Here is a 17,902-nt window from a genome sequence, read left to right as displayed (position 1 = left end):
GTTCTGGCATGGAGGCCTTCATTACGCAGGGTGCGCCGTATTGTCTGAGCAGAAACTTCAGTACCCACATCTGACAAATCTTTTCTCAGTTCCTCAGCAGTCACACGGGGACTTTTCTCCACTCTACGCTTCAGGTAGCGCACAGCAGTCGAAGTCAGCATCTTCTTTCAGCCACGACCAGGTAGCGTTTCAACAGTGCCCTTTGCCTTGAATTTGCGAATGATGCTTCCTATGGTGTCTCTTGGTATGTTTAACATCTTTGCAATCTTCTTATAGCCATTGCCCTTCCTGTGAAGAGTAATCACCTGTTCTCTTGTCTTCCTGGACCATTCTCTTGACCTCACCATGTTTGTAACCACACCAGTAAATGTCTAGAAGGAGCTGAGTATCACAGTCATTTTAAAGCTGCCTAATTGGTGCTTATTAGGCTTTATTGCTGCTCCCTGATATCCACAGGTGTTTTCAATACCTGATTGAAAACACTTCATTGAACCTCTGTTCTTCAGAGTGGTAGTCTTTAAGGGGTTGAATAATTATGTCAATGAAGAATTCACAAAAGAAACATTTACTACTGTATTACAAAACTAATTGATGTCATTTTAGTTGCATATGGTTCTTTAAGAAGTCCTTGTAGGATTTCATTCTGAATACAATTACAAATGTACACTAAATTCCCTAAAACCATTTACAGCATTGGGGGTTGAATAATTTTGAACACAACTGTAGTTGCACAAACCTTTTTAAACTACAGCCCCCAGTAAGTATTGGAATGGCAAGACCATTATTATTATAATTTTTTTGCTAGAAAGAGGAGTTAGGTGTTTATGAGATAATAGAGGAGAATTTCAGGTTTTATATCTTGATATTTACATCTAGAAGTGTCAATCAACTTCAAGCATGATTAAAAATATGGCAACATGTGTCTGACAACAGGCATGTCCTAATTGTTTTCCAAAACTGACAACGAGAAAGTCAACCCATCATTATTAGGTATTAATTTTAGGTATTAATTATTTTATTTTAGATTGTCTGCTTTAATACTTTTGCTCAAGTAGAAAAAATGTCAGTCTGTCACCACTGGTGCTATGGTTTTTAGCATAAAAGTTCTAGATGTAAATTTCAGAAAAGGAAAGATGAAATTCTGACCCATCGTCTCATAATAATCTTTTGATCTCAAACAAATTTGCTTAAATATCTCAAATAACAAACACTATTCAGTGCTCAACAATGCATAATGCACAGTTACTGAGGTGAGAAAACATTAACATTTTAGTCATATCTAATCACTAATTTGAGGCCATGTTCGTTTTAATACATCGAGCAGTGATACAGTCTACTGTCTTTTAAGCCAAATAAGAATGACGATGTTTTCTCTAAGATTGCAAGAAAAATAAATAAAAAAGCCAATAAATGTGTGAAACAGATAGAAAACCAGAACTAGCACAACAATACACAGCAGATATGATTGTTTCTCATGATTGTTTCTCACAGTGACCACAAATGAATGATCAGAAACTGAAATATAACCCACCTGAATACACATGCTGTATTCTCTGTTGTAATATGCACCAATGTTTTCAACTTTTATTGATGGTGCATGCCACAGCATGCTACATCATGCAGTCCAAATAATCAATAAGTTTGTTGCCAACTACTTTCAGCATCAATTTTTGCCTTTACACATTGTTTCATGTCATGGTAGCCACACTCACCTCCATGGCAACAGAAGATCTTCTCATCCACAATGGCAGCAATGGGTAAGCAATTAAAGCAGTCAGTAAATGTCTTCCACAGCTTAATATTGTAGCGCCTTCGGCCTAGAGACACGAGTGAAATGCGCATTAGATTGATTAAGTTATGCTAAGTTGTCTTATCTACAGAGACAGGACAAACAAAAAATAAATAAATAAACAAATAATTCACATTATTTCTCACAAATGAAGCTCAATAAAACATGACACATAGAGCAGCCTTTCTCCACAAATATGTGTATATATATATATATATATATATATATATATATATATATATATATATATATATATATATATATATATATATAAAATTTATTAGGGGTGTGCAAAGCAGCCGGTATTTGTATCTGTATTTGTATTTGTTGAGGGGGAAAAGTATTTGTATTTGTATTCGAGTAAAATTCCAATTAGGCATAAAAATCCAGTTTTTTTGCATTACACTTCTAATGTATGTTATAGTGTAAGTATTCTTTAATTATATTCATTATAATAATTATGGATATGCAATATTGGCTGATGTTTTTGAACATGTAACAAGGAACGTCATTGAAAAGAAAATAACATAACAGACATTACCTCATCCATGGTTAAACCAACAACTAATAAAATACCATTGTGAACATTATGAACCCCACCACCACCCGTCCTTGTTGGAGGACGCTGAACAGACAGAATAAAAACAAATAATACTTCAAAGATCTGTTCTTCTTCTGAAAGAACTTCTTTCTAATGCACAGAATTCCAAGAACTAAAGTTTATCAACCCCTGACTGGGAGATCTGGCAGAACAAAAGTTGTATTCTATATAATACTAAAAAGATACAGCCCTGCTATTGTCAACTGTCTGCCAAAAAACAAACAGCAATATCTCCTGCTGTGCTAAAGATCCTCTCAGAGGAGACGCTTGTTGGGGGCAGGTGAGATATTTCATTGCCACATGAGCTAGGGCTGGCTGTGACTGCATCATTTTTTGTGACAACTATCTTGAGGGAGATCATAGCAACAGATGAGGCAGATTTGGCTTTTGGTTTAGCAAGATTGTTCATTGCCCCCAAAAAGAGGCTTTTTCGCCCACTGGTCTCACTCTCAACTGAGGATGAACTGGCAGCTTCAGGTACCCCAGAAACATCATCCACTTGGAGTTCTCTCTCTGCAGCCACATCTGCCTTGAGCCTGTCAAACTCTAATGTACTAAGTATTGACATGGGTAAGCTCTTAAATCGGGGATCCAGTAGTGTGGCTTTAAAGTAATGACCTGGAGTCATCAAACAGCCTGGAAGCGCTGAGTCAACTGAGACTGCAATGTGGTCACCATTTTAAGTGCCTCTGGATGAGCCTGTACGTACATCCGCATCCACCTTTAAGTTTGTTAATGCAGTCTTGAGAGCCTGCACACAAGGGATAACAGAAGACAGAGACGCAACATCCTCACACACAGTGAGTGTTGCCTCCTCAAATGGTTGTAGTATTTTCACAATGGCCTGCACTAGTTCCCATTGATGGTGTGACATTACACCTCCCAGATCCATCTCTGCACTCATGGTAGTCAGCGGTCGTCTCTGACTGTGGAAGGAGGAATTCCACCTGGTTGGCACATCATGCACCAAAGTGTTCTTGGGAAGGCCAAGCTCTTCCTGGATTTTGTGAAGTTTGTTCACAGCTTTGTTTGATCTGTGTACAAACCCAGTGATCATGCGAGCAATGAATATCACTGGTCACTCCCCGGCACTCTTTTAGAGCAGCTGTTACCACTAGGTGTAAGGTGTGAGCCATACACCTAATGTGCACATAGTTAACATCAGCCATTGCCTTAACCATGTTAATGGCATTATCTGTGACAAAATACTCAACAGATAATTTCGCTCCAACATCATCTTGCCATTGTTTCACAACGGCCTGGAGGTGATGTAGAATGTTGGCTGCTGTGTGATCATTAAGAACCTCCAACTTGACAAGTGCTGTCACAAGTTTATGTTCATCTATTCCTTGTGGAAAAAAAATGCGCGTCCAGATGTCAGACGTGCAGTGCACAAATTTCCCTTCAATTTTTCAGAGAGCTTCTTTTACTTTTGTTTTCGCATCTTGGTAAAGTTGTGGTATAACTGTGCGAGAGAAATGCCAACGAGATGGTAGTTGGTATTGAGGTGCAACCACATTGAGAAGCTTGTGAAAACCTTTATTCTCCACTACTAAGTAGGGCATCAGGTCAAGGCAAATCATTTCTCCCACTGTGTTTGTTATTTGTAAGCCTGTTTTGCATTAAATGCAGCTAATATCGGTGATTGAAACTGACTTGCGGGGGCAGAACATGGCAGACATCATCTCTTCTCTGCTCAACCCCCCGGCTCCACCTTCTTCATCCTCCCTGACTTGCTTCTTTCTACCAGGAGAAGATTGAGGAAATCTGCCGGACCTTCACTTCAGCCCCGACTGCACTTACATCTCAGAGTATGGACTCCCCTACACCTTTGTTGTCACATTTCTCAACTGTAACAGCAGAAGAGATTCTAAAACTCATCCAGTCTTGCAATCCTACCACCTGCCCATTGGATCCACTCCCTTCCACTTTGCTCCAGACCATCTCGCAAGACCTTCTGCCCTTCATTACAACTATCACCAATAGATCCATAGCATCTGGTCAGGTACCAACTACCTTCAAGAGAGCAAGGGTTATTCCCATCCTGAAGAAACCTGCTCTGGATCCATCAGACATCAGTAACTACAGACCGGTATCACTTCTCTCGTTTCTTTCAAAAATTCTTGAACGCATTGTCTTTAATCAACTGTCTGTCTATCTCTCACAGAACAACCTCCAAGACCCCAACCAGTCTGGCTTTAAAGCAGCTCATTCCACAGAGACAGCCCTTTTAGATGTCTCTGAGAAACTACATGCTGCTAGATCAGCCAATCTCTCATCCGTCCTTATCCTCCTTGACCTTTCAGCAGCGTTTGATACGGTCAACCATAAGCCTCTCTTAGCCACCCTCAGGAGTCTTGGGATTTGCGGATCAGCTTGGGAATGGTTCGCTTCCTACCTGGAAGGACGCTCATATCAGGTAACATGGAGGGGAGTGACATCTGCTCCACGCAGACTCTCCACTGGCGTCCCACAAGGCTCAGTACTTGGTCCTCTTCTTTTCTCCCTGTATACTCACTCTCTTGGTGAAGTTATTTCCTCACATGGGTTCTCTTACCACTGCTATGCTGATGATACACAACTTATCTTCTCTTTCCCACCCGCAGATGCCACAGCTTCTGACCGGATCTCTGCATGTCTGGCAGAAATTTCATCATGGATGACTGCTCATCAGTTAAAGCTTAATCCTAGCAAAACTGAGCTGCTCTTCATCCCAGGTGATTCATCCCCAGGTCATGATCTTGCTATATCCTTGCACAACGATCTGATCTCCCCTTCAGCCACAGCTCGCAAGCTTGGGGTAACCATGGACAATCAACTGTCCTTTTCCTCTCATGTTGCTAATGTGACTCGCTCATGTCGGTTTCTTCTCTACAACATTAGAAGGATTCGACCATTTCTGTCCACACAGGCTGCTCAGGTACTTGTTCAGTCTCTTGTCATTTCTAGACTGGATTACTGCAATGCACTGCTGGCGGGTCTACCTATGAACACAATCCGTCCTCTGCAAATGATCCAAAATGCAGCTGCCCGGCTTGTTTTCAACCTGCCAAAGTTCTCGCATATCACCCCGCTGCTGCGATCCCTCCACTGGCTTCCGGTAGCTGCACGCATCAGATTCAAAACACTATCAGTGGCCTACAAAGCCAAAAATGGACCAGCTCCCTCCTACCTCAAAGCCCTCATAACTCCTCGCACTGCACCCCGCACCCTCCGATCTACCAGCACTGCTCGACTGGTTCCACCATCTCTCAGGGTAAGAGGCAAGTATACTACAAGACTCTTCTCTGTACTGGCACCAAGGTGGTGGAACGAACTTCCCCTAGAGGTCCGGACAGCTGAGTCACTGGCTATTTTCAAGCGGCGGTTGAAGACCTACTTATTCAGGAAACACTTCAACTAGCACTTCTTTCATTATCTTTTGCATTTTTAAAAAAAAAAAAAAAAAAAAAAAAACACACCTTTGACACTTTCATTGTAACTTTGAACAAATGTTTTAAACTCGTGGTATCTTAAGTATGTAACTTAGTGAGCCAGCATTAATGTATTCAATGTTAGAGATTTAAGCACTTATGTACGTCGCTCTGGATAAGGGCGTCTGCCAAATGCTGTAAATGTAAATGTAAACATGGCTGTGATGATGGTTTGGTGCTTGTGGAGAGTTTGGCAGAACATGGCTGTGATGATGAATTGGTGCTGGTGGGGGGATTGGTTCTTGTGGGGGAGTTGGCAGACAGTACCAGAAGAGGATGCTTTAAGTGCATGTGATTACGCATAGCATATGTTGACAGATGTTTGATATCTCTGCCTCTGCTGATTTGACTTTGCACAAATTACATATCACTTTGGTTTTATCTGCAGCACTGACTGTAAAATGCTTCCACACAGAATTTGAGCAAGTTTTTTTTGGCTGGTGGAGGACCAAGAGATGGCTCAGCAGCAGCCACACTCTTTTCTATTTGGTTGCCCAAAATCCATGTGAGGAGTTTCAACTAAGTTAATGAGTGACGGGAAGCTATGCTAAGGTTAACTAGCCTATAGCCTACATCTTGCTGTCTGCAAAAGACAGAGTAACTTAAATGTACCATATAACTCCCACAAGTGCATACAATGACAACTACACCAGCATTGTTTTAACCTTTTTAACCGAACGTTAATGTTACTCTGTCAACAGCCTATTGTCTAAAATTCCAAGCTAAAAAAACTACGTAAACAGAGCAAACATGAGAGCACCCGACTGCAGACATCAATAATGCAGCATAATGGAATAATCTCCTGATCAAACTCCACTTCCAGAAAGTTATAAACTGCCTCCGGAACCCAGTTAAGGTACAAAAATCTATTCAACAAAAATAGTGATGCAGTGAAGTCTTTTTCGCTCAGCCGAGCCTTCTCTGTTGCTGTGTGGAGCAGCCTGTGTCAGTCACCTCTTTTAAAAGTCACAAAGCCTAGGGTAAAGCTAAGGCTTACATTTAAGAGTAGTGAGAGTTTTAGTAACCTTATTAGCATAAAATTATATAAATATAAAAAGGAACCCATGACAATTTCCAAGATTTTCATTTATAAATAATTGGGTGTTTGGATCAGCAATTTCATTTTGATCTATCAAATAACTGAAGGTCACAGTAATATTTCAGTAGTGAAATGAGGTCTGGATTAACAGAAAATGCGGAATATGAATCAAAACGAAATTAGACAGGTGCATAAATTTGGGCACCCCAACAGAAAAATCACGTCAATATTTATGAGAGCCTCCTGTAGCAGAAATAACAGCCTTTAGATGCTTCCTATAGCCTGTAATGTCTGGATTCTGGATGAATGTATTTTGGACCATTCCTCCTTACAAAACATCTCCAGTTCAGTTAGGATTGATGGTTGCTGAGCATGGACAGCCTGCTTCATATCACCCCACAGATGTTCAATGATATTCAGGTCTGGGGACTGGGATGGCCACTCCAGAACATTGTACTTGTTCCTCTGAATAAATGCCATGAGTAGATTTTGAGCAGTGTTTTGGGTCGTTGTCTTGTTGAAATATCCAGCCCCAAAGTAACTTCAACTTTGTGACTGATTCCTCAACATTATTCTCAAGAATCTGCTGATATTGAGAGGAATCCATGTGATCCTCAACTTTAACCAGATTCCCAGTACCGGCACTGGCCACACAGCATGATGGAACCTCCACCAAATTTTACTGTGGGTAGCAAGTGTTTTTCTTGGAATGCTGTGTTCTTTTGCTGCCATGCTTAAACACGCCTTGTTATGACAAAATAACTCAATCTTTGTTTCATCACCCCACAGCACCTTATTCCAAAATGAAGCTGGCTTGTCCAAATGTTCGTTTGCATACCTCAAGCGACTCCGTTTGTGGCATGTGTGCAGAAAAGTCTTCTTTTGTATCACTCTCCTGTACAGCTTCACCTTGTGCAAAGTGAATTGTTGAACGAAGCACAGTGACACCATTTGCAGCAAGTTGATGTTGTAGGTCTTTGGAGGTGGCCTGTGGGCTGTTTTTGACCGTTCTCACCATCCTTTGCCTCTCCAATATTTTACATGGCCTGCCACTTCTGGTCTTAACAAGAACTGTGCCTGTGGTTTTCCATTTCCTCACTATGTTCCTCACAGTGGACACTGACAGCTTATATCTCTGCGATAACTTTTTGTAGCCTTCCCCTAAGCCATAATGTTGAACAATCTTTGTTTTCAGGTCATTTGAGAGTTGTTTTGAGGCCTCCATGTTGTCACTCTACAGAGGAGAGTCAAAGAGAACAACAACTTGCAATTGGCCACCTTAAATACCTTTTCTCATGATTTGATGAACCTGTCTATGAAGTTCAAGGCTTAATGAGCTCACCAAACCAATTGTGGGTTCCAATTAATCAGTGCTAAGTAGTTACAGGTATTCAAACAAAATGGCAAGGGTGCCCAAATTTATGCACCTGTCTAATTTCGTTTTGATGCATATTGCACATTTTCTGTTAATCCAATAAACCTCAATTCACTACTGTAATATTACTGTGACCTTCAGTTATTTGATAGATCAATATGAAATTGCTGATCCAAACACCCAAATATTTATAGATGAAAATCATGGAAATTGTCAGGGGTTCCTAAACTTTTGCATACGACTGTAGATCATAGTGAATGCACAACCAGCACCTTTGATCTGAAGCTAGGACTGTTAAATATCAGATCTCTTGCATCTAAAGCTCTTATGGCTAATTAAATGATTACCAGAAATTCAGTGTTCTGTGTTTAACAGAAACATGGGTCAAACCAAACCAGTTTGTCACATTAAACAAAGCTTGTCTGCCTAGATATAGTTATATACATCAGCCATGCCTAACAGGCAGGTGAGGAGGTGTCTTAATTATTCATGATAAGCTAGGCATCAAGCAAAAATCTAAACATATGTTTAACTCATTCGAAGTTCTTCATACTAACATACTACAGTATGTTAAAAAAATTAGGAAGGGGCAAACACTTTTTCACACCACTGTATGTTACAACATACAGTGGTGTGAAAAAGTGTTTGCCCCTTCCTAATTTTTTTTTTTCATGTTTGTCACCACCATGTTTCAGATCATGGAACAAATGTAAGTATTAATCAAAGTTAACAATTAAACACAACATGCAGTTTTTGAATGAAGGTTTTTTATTATTAAGGGAAAACAAAATCCAAAGCTACATGGCCCTGTGTGAAAAAGTGCTTGCCGCCTAAACCCAATAACTGGTTGTGGAACCCTCAACAACAAAAACTGCAATCAAGCTTTTGCAATAACTTGCAATGAGTCTGTTACAGCACTGTGGATGAATTTTGGTCCACTCATCTTTGCAGAATTGTTGTAATTCAGCCACATTGGAGGGTTTTCAAGCATGAACCGACTTATTAAGGTCATGTCACAGCATCTCAGTAGGATTCAGTAGATGTAGGATTCGAGCAAATGAAGACTCAATGATCATCAAGATGTGTTCTGGCAAATCTGAGACGAGCCTTTATGTTCTTTTTGCTCGTCTTGGAACTCTGCCATGCATTTTTGCCAAGTCTATTTCTTATGGTGGAGTTATGAACACTGACCTTAACTGAGGTAAGTGAGGCCTGCAGTTCTTTGGATGTTGTTGTTGGGTCTTTTGTGACATCTTGGATGAGTCGTCGCTGCCCTCTTGGGGTAATTTTGGTCGGCCGGCCACTCCTGAGAAGGTTCATCACTGTTCCACGTTTTTGCCATTTGTGGATAATGGCTCTCACTCTCAATTATTTTCTTTCTTTATGACTTGTGCCTGAATTTCTTCTGATCTCTGCATGATTTTTATCTTTTGAGGATCTTTTGGTTTACTTCACTTTGTCAGTCAGGTCTTACTTAAGTGATTTCTTGATTGTGAACAGGTGTGGCATTAATCAGGCCTGGGTGTGGCTAGAGAAACTGAACTCGGGTGTGATAAAATACATAAGTTATGTTTTAACAGGGGGCAAACACTTATTCACACAGGGCCATGTGGGTTTTGACTTTGTTTTCCCTTAATAATAAAAACCTTCATTTAAAATCAGCAGGATGTGTTTACTTATGTTATCTTTGAATAATATTTAAATTTGTTTGATTATCTGAAACATTACAAACATTCACACCACTGTATGTAGCCACAAAAAAATAAGTCTACTGAGTCAGTTCCTCTAATTGTTATTTACAGGAGTCCTGGATCATATTCTGAATTCCTCTGTGAATTTTTCCAGATTTCATTTCAAACCTAGTTGTTTCTTTAGACAAAGCAGTAATTGTTGGAGACTTCAATTTAGGGCTGGGCGATAAAACGATAACGATATGTATCGTGATAGACATGTGATATTAATAAAAACATCAATATCAATAAAAAAATGTGTTCGAAAAAACGTTCGATATTTTTATTCTTTTTTTTGCGGCCAAAAAGGAAATGTAATTTTTATTACAGTTCTTTTAAAGGCAGGGTCTCCGATGTTTGAGAAATGCTTCAGAAAATGCTTCTGAGTCGGAAAGACAAACTAAACAAAAATCAAAACAAACGTGTAGCCAAAGAGCAGAAAGGGGCGGGTCTTGTCAATATGCGGTGGAGAGAGTGTTCAGTGCGCATGTGTGACATTAGCAGAAAGCGGTTTTAACATTGACATGGCAGATAAAAATGAAGAAAGAAAGCGAATAATGACTTACGATAAGGCAAGAAGTAGGACCCGTGTCAATATAGGATCAGCTTTCCAGCGCTGGAGAGAACAGATTCGAGTTTCCTGAGTCAATAACTCCTACTAAGCTAACAGCTAAATGCTGTTACTACACGAATAACACTTCTTTTCTATCGTAGTAATGTAGAGAGGCAGCTACAACTGCGTCTTGCTAGTAACAGCGTTTAGCTCAGGAGTTATTTACTCAGGAAACTCCAATCTGTGTTGCAGGTTGCTTTTTTTCCTTCTCCATAAGTGAGTAACGTTGGTTTTGCTTTGTTTCACAGAACTAATATATGCCATCCTTTGCATGATTATGCTTGTGTGCCATTTTTGCTTGGTTGTTTATCTGCAATCGTATTGTTCTTCCCTTCAGCTATGATAAAGACACATTTCTTTCCATTAGTTGCCTGGGTTACGTATGTATGCGTGGGGTGGAGCTATCAATACAGGGGTGGGACCCATTTGGGTTAGGGGCGTGTTTGTTTTGGTGATTTCAAATGTCGACATTGGCTTTCAAACATCGGAGACTACCTTTTAAGTTCTTGATCAGACATTTTATTCTTTGTCAGAAGAAAAAAGAGGTTGCGAAGCAAGTTTGGTTGCATTAACAAAGGCACTCGCTCTCTGGTAACCTAGCAACGTAGGGAGTGACACGCTAACAGCCAATCATGTAACAGTATCATGTTTGGTTGCACCATATCGTTGTCTCGTGCTGGTCTGCTGGATTCCACTTCAGTAACCGGCAACTGATAAGCAGAAAATGAGCCGCAGCGAGCGAGGAAATTGTAAATAAAAGAGGAAAAGTCAGTTTTTTGGATATTATAAGTCTGACTGTAGTCATACCAATGTCGTCTGCAAATTATGCAATAGCACTAAACTTGCACTAAATTCTCAGGTTTCTCTATTGCCCCTTTTCCACCAAAAAGAACTGGGTGCTGGTTCAGAGCTAGCGCTGGTTCAAAGTTGTTCCACTGGTGAACCTTGTATGAACCGGTTTGTCTTTCCACCGGCTAGAGAGCCATCACAGAACCGAGTCTGACGTCACTGTATACGTGTCACGTGTGCCCGCAACGTTAGCGCAGCAGCGGCAAACACAAACACATCAATGGCGGATGTTGCTTTACTGTTAATGCTCATGGCTTTGTGAACCTACATTGGCATCCAAACGCGGCGAATCCAGCGTGTACGTGCAGCTCCATGTAATTTGTATAAACTGGTTCTAAATTAGGCTCTGGCTCCGAACCAGCACTCAAACTGCCTCGGTGGAAAAGGGGCATATGTTTATATTTATCACTTTGCACTATTTTATTACACTTTATTAAGCATTTCTTACATTTTCTTTCATTTTGCACCTTAAACGTTAAGAGATAACTTAAGTGTTCATTGTGACTTTAGACTTATGTTTACATTATAATTATTTGAGTTTTCCTGGTTGTTGACATTTCTGTCTTAATAACTGAGGGGAATATGATCAGAGGAAGGTTAAGTTTACAATAAAAATGTTTAAATGTAATATATTTTTCTCCTGGTCCTTATTTTAAATGGGTCATAAAAAATATTAATAATTATCGATATCGACCGATATGAAACACTGATATCGTGATACAGTTTTCAGCCATATCACCCAGCCCTACTTCAATATTCATTTTGCTAAAGTTAGTCAAGTTAGAAGATGCTCTGAGAACAGCAGTTGTTCAGTAAGGGTTAACCAGAATGTAATAGGACCCCACTCATAATGGAGGTCACACTCTTGATCTCGTTCTAACCCTTAGATTAACTATAGAAAATATAGTCACAGTGCCTCAATCAGGATCTATCTCTGACCATATCTCTGGAAAAGATATGTGCAATTCGCCATGTAACCGTGTTAAAGGTACATTTACATCTGCTACTGCAGAGAGATTTACCAACAATCTCCCAGAATTATCATCCATGACTGGATCGCTGCACCCTAGATATTGTAGCTCCACTGAAAAGGAAAGTAATTAGAGAGAAAAAACTTGCACCCTGGTACAATGACAACACATAACAAGGAAATTAGAATGTAAATATTGTCAAACTAAATGATCAGTATTTTATAATCATTAGCATGGAAGGAAAGCCTTCATAGCTACAAAAAAAATCTTAGTGCTGCTAGATCGGCATATTTCCAGCCTTATTGTATTAATTATTATTAATTATTAATTCTAAATTTTATTTTAATACTGTAGCAAAATTAACTAGGAATAGAAACTCTGTCAAAAAGCGCACACCATCTATTTGTAGAAGTAACGACTTCATTAATTATTTCAATAAAAAATTGATAACAGCAGAAATCTCAGACCATTAATTAAATTCAGACCAAACAATCTGATACATAATGTTGTAGATAATATTTCTGTTTATGATCAGTACTTAAGACTGTTTTACTCCCCTTCAAGAAACACTTAATTTCACTGATTTCTTCTTCAAAATTATCAACCTGCATACTGGATCCCTTACCCTCAAGTCCCTTTAAACAGATATTTACAGTAGTTATCCAAATCATTCTAAAGATAACAAATTCCTCACTTAGCACTGACCGGTATCAATAATCACACCAAGGTCTTTTACTGCTGCACATGATGGACCACCCAGAGTTACTCTGTAATCAGAAAGCTTACTTCTGGCTGCCTGTGGACCTAGTAAAAGCACTTCTGTCTTGTCAGAGTTAAGCAGGAGGACAGTAAGGATCCACTCTCTAATGTCCTTCACACAATATTCAATCTTTTTAAGCTGGTGACTCACATCTGACTTAGCAAAAACATATAGCTGCGTGTCATTAGCATAACAGTGGAAGCCAATACTATGTTTACAAATAATTGCACCAAGGGGTAGCATATATAGGGAAATAGCAATGGGCCTAAAACAGAACCTTGCGGAACACCAAACATTAACTTAGTTTGTTTAGAGTAGTCACCATTTAGATCAACGACCTGATATCGATCAGTACTTATTTGACAAATCAAATCAGTTCGTGGATCTAAATGGTGACTACCAATCCTCTGATTGGTAGTCACCATTTAGATCCACGAACTGATTTGAGCCAGTAACAGGTCATTTACAACTTTAACCAGTGCTGTCTCCGTGCTATGATGAGGCCTAAATCCTGACTGATACATTTCATGAATATTATTCCTATTATACATAATATATGTAGGTATGAGCATAACTGCTGAGCTACAACCTTTTCTACACTACACTCCCTGACAAAAGTCTTGTCACCTATCCAATTTGCAGGAACAACAAATAATTTAAATAGCTGATCATTTGGAATCAAAAGTGGCTTATATGAAAGGCAAAGGCCTCTAGATTAAGCTTATTTTACCAAAATAAAATCATGCTTTGATTTTTAATTATTTAATTAGGACAGAAAGGTCAGACTTTGCTTACACAAAAGTCTTGTCACATCTTTAAAGGATACAACAAATCACAGATTAGAGCATCAACCTGTAAAAAATACTGTAATTAACACATTCCCAGGTGTGTAGAAGAACCCCAGCATAACCAACCTTCATTTGAAATGCATCCTGACCTCTGACAGCATGTCAAAGATTCAACCACAGACCAAAGTGCTGATCATCAAGAGCCTGAAGACCAAGTCTCCTGTCTCCTGCTACATCTTTAATGTATCTAAATGTCAAGTGGAGAGAATAAGAAAAAGATTTAAAAAAACGGTGAAGTTCATGACAGGCCCAGGTCAGGCAGACCCCATAAGACAACTGTTCGAGAGGACCGTTTGTTGGTTTGACGGTCCAGGGCCAGCCCTTTTTCAACTGCAGCAGAGCTACATAACAACTGGTCACCAGAAACCAGCATTAAACAGAAGACAACTAAAAAATCGTGTTGCATTTGCCAAGGCCCACAGATTGCAGGAAGAACTGTGGAAAAGTGGCAAAAGGTTGATTTTTACGATGAATCATCTATTGAACTGCATCCCAATCGTCGCAAATACTGCAGAAGACCTATTGGAAGACCTACCATGGACCCAAGGTTCACACAGAAAACAGTCAAGTTCGGTGGAAGAAAAATCATGGTTTGGGGTTACATTCAGTATGGGGGCGTGCGAGAGATCTGCAGAGTGGATGGCAACATCAACAGCCTGAGGTATAAAGAGAAATTCTTCAGCAGGATGGCGCTCCTTCTCATACTTCAGCCTCCCCATCAAAGTTCCTGAAAGCAAAGAAGGTCAAGGTGCTCCAGGATTGACCAGCCCAGTCACCAGACATGAACATTACATGTCTAAGGTAAGATGAAGGAGGAGTCATTGAAGATGAAACCAAATAATCTTGATGAACTCTGGGAGTCCTGCAAGAATGCTTTCTTTGCCATTCCAGATGACTTTATTAATAAGTTATTTGAGTCATTGCTCATGGGAGTCATACATAATATTAATTCTTTTTCCACTGCACCATGACTATGTTCTGTACTAGGGATGCTCCGATCGATCGTCCGAAGATCGGTATTGGCCAATAATCACATTTTATGACTCGATCGGTAGTCGTTAAACTTGGCCGATCTTAGGAACCGATCGCAATTGATGACGTCAATGCGTGAGGATGTAGAAGATGAGTGGGGACGTAAATGTTTTGGCGCCGCAGTCATGTCATCGCCGGTGTGGAATTACTATGACGTTTCGAGAAACAATGAAAAATTTGCTATTTGCCGTTTATGTTTCAAAGAAATCTCATGTGGAGGCGCATTGTCCAAAACATTTAATACAACAAACCTCATTCGGCACTTAACGAGCCACCACAAGCGAATACAAAAACCTGGCAAATGCAAAAAAGGCAACGGTAACTAATAATGCGACCCACACTCAGCCATCCATTACAGACATTCTAAGAAAACACGAACTGTACACACCAGAGAGCAAGAAAGCTAAGGAAATAACCACGAAGATAATGGAATTTATATGCATTGACCACCAGCCTCTGTCAGTCACAGAGGACATTGGATTTAAACACCTAATTGCACATCTTGAACCACGATATAAACTGCCACGGCACAAATATTTTACTGATGTTGCTCTCCCAGAGTTATATCAAATCGTCTACAGCCACAAACAGTCTATTTCACGAAAATGTGACCGTGGTGAGTTTAACTACTGACATTTGGAGCTCTAGCGTATCCCTATGTCCATGTTAAGTTTGACAGAGCAGTGGATTACCGAAGACTTTGAAAAGAGGCAAGTGATTCTCCACTCCCAGGAATTTCCTGTCTCACACACTGCTGGGGCTTTAGTTGCTAAATACAAAGACATGTTGCAGACTTGGAACATACCCGAAGAAAAAGTGCATGTCGTACTACTCGATAATGCGAAAAATATAGAAAAGACCATGAGAGACTGCAATTTACGCAGCGTGCCGTGCATTGCACACACTCTCCATTTAGTGGTTCGCGAGGGAGTCCTGTCACAGCGTGCAATCGTTGATTCTGTGGCTATTTGTCGGCGCATTGTGGGGAATTTCAAGCATTCGCCCCAAGCATACTCGCGTTTACGAGATATTCAAAAACAACTCGGCCAATCTCCTTAAAGATTACAACAGGACGTCGACAGAGTGGAACAGTACGTACTACATGCTCAACTCTCTGCTGGAGCAAAAACATGCTTTAATGGCATACACGGCTGACTATGACATCCCGAATCTTAATGCAACACAGTGGAAATTAATTGACAATATGGTTTCCATTCTTCAACCTTTTGAAGAGTTGATCAAGGAGATTAGCTCAATAAAATCATCTGTGGCTGATGTCATCCCATATTTCACATTTTTAACATTAAATTGCATTATGTAGTTATATAGAATGATTTTATGTAGAAAACAGTACATGAATGACTTTAGCTGGGTTTACACAGGCAGGGTATACCCTGATTGTTGACTAAGACTTGGACATATACTTATGGTATTGAACATGTCAAGTAAAAAAAAAGACTTTGTTTGTGGCAAATGTGTTGTATTGTGTGAAAGTATTAGATTAAAAATAGTATTTTATAATTTTTAGGCTAATATAATTGAAATTTAGCAATGATAGTTATTTTCGCTTTCTCAAAACAAGGTACAAGGATAGATATTTTGATGATCAGATCAAACCAGAGGCACACAAACTGCTCAGTGAAGCACTGGATGTACCAGTGAGGGAGGGACTTCAGAAGACTGGAACTGAAGAACTGTGGCTAAACCAGAAGCGGAATAGACTGTCTTCGCAAAATTCTGAAAAACTCATCTTTACAGTATAAAGAAAAACTTGCCTTACCTAATAAGTAGGAAGAGGCCAAAGGAATACTCTGACAGTCATTTTATTCCTGTACTTTTTTGTATCAAACTACTCCATTTTGTTCTTTTTGAAGTTTAAATGATTCTCTTTCTTTTTTTCCTCTTCAGTCATAAACTTGACAGTGTTTAATTAAACCATACAAGTTATATCAGACTTATCTATTTTGTAGTTTAAATGTTTCTATTTTACTTTGTTCTCACTCTAACACTGGACAATGTTTAAATATACCTCATGAGTTGAATTTATCTACTCCATTTTGTTCTTTCTGTAGTTTATTTTCCTCCTCTGTCTTATATTAGACTGTATAATTAAACTTTAGGAGTTACATCAGACTTCTCCATGTTGGAATTTAAATATTTTGTTTTATTTTGTCCTCTCGCTAACATTGGACAATATTTAATTAAATGTAACGAAATCAATCAAACGACTAAAATATGGTCATTTATATGAGTTTAAATGTTTTTTTTTGTTTGTTTGGTTTTTATTTTGTCCTGCTCAGGCTTGTATTGGACAATGTTTAAGTTAAATCAGACTTTTTAGGAGATGAAATGTTTATTTTGTCCTTTACCTTCACTGTACTACTGGCCAATGATTAAATAAACCTTGTGGGTTGCATCAGCCGGCTCCATTTTGTTTATTAATTTTTGTCTTATATTAAGTATCCTGATGTGCATAGTGTTATGCATAAACCCCATTGTAAAGGAATATTAAAATGATCACTGTATAATAAATACTTTTTTGTGATTATTAGTACTCTGTTAAAACTATAGTTACATTAGGTATATTACTTTAAAAATATAACAAAAATATAACAAAGGAAACATTTATAGTAACCAAGCTTGCAACATGTCTTTATCTGAAAAAAGTTAAGGGTGATCAGAGAGTTTACATATCGGTTATATAAACTGTCTTGTCAAATGAATGGTACGTGTTCCAATCACAAACTATACCAACCTCTTCCGGGTTGTCTGAATTGTCGTTGTGTTTTCGGATTTGTTAATTTGTTTTCGGATTTGTTAAT

At 39.2% G+C, this 17,902-nt stretch overlaps 1 protein-coding gene across 1 annotated transcript in view; it reads right to left on the bottom strand.

Moving 5' to 3' along the window:
• The window catches only part of ppp1cc (protein phosphatase 1, catalytic subunit, gamma isozyme), a 31,856-nt gene that overhangs the window by 5,682 nt on the left and 8,272 nt on the right, over positions 1-17,902 (bottom strand). The window contains exon 4 of the mRNA XM_060863080.1: positions 1,713-1,817. Within this exon, the coding sequence (XP_060719063.1) occupies positions 1,713-1,817 (105 nt within the window). The remainder of the gene's footprint in view (positions 1-1,712; positions 1,818-17,902) is intronic.

Source organism: Tachysurus vachellii, chromosome 26, assembly GCF_030014155.1.
Source record: "Tachysurus vachellii isolate PV-2020 chromosome 26, HZAU_Pvac_v1, whole genome shotgun sequence".
In the NCBI taxonomy this organism is placed as follows: Eukaryota; Metazoa; Chordata; class Actinopteri; order Siluriformes; family Bagridae; genus Tachysurus; species Tachysurus vachellii.
The sequence above is the reverse complement of the archived record's forward strand: the minus strand, read 5'-3'. Positions and strand labels throughout refer to the sequence as shown.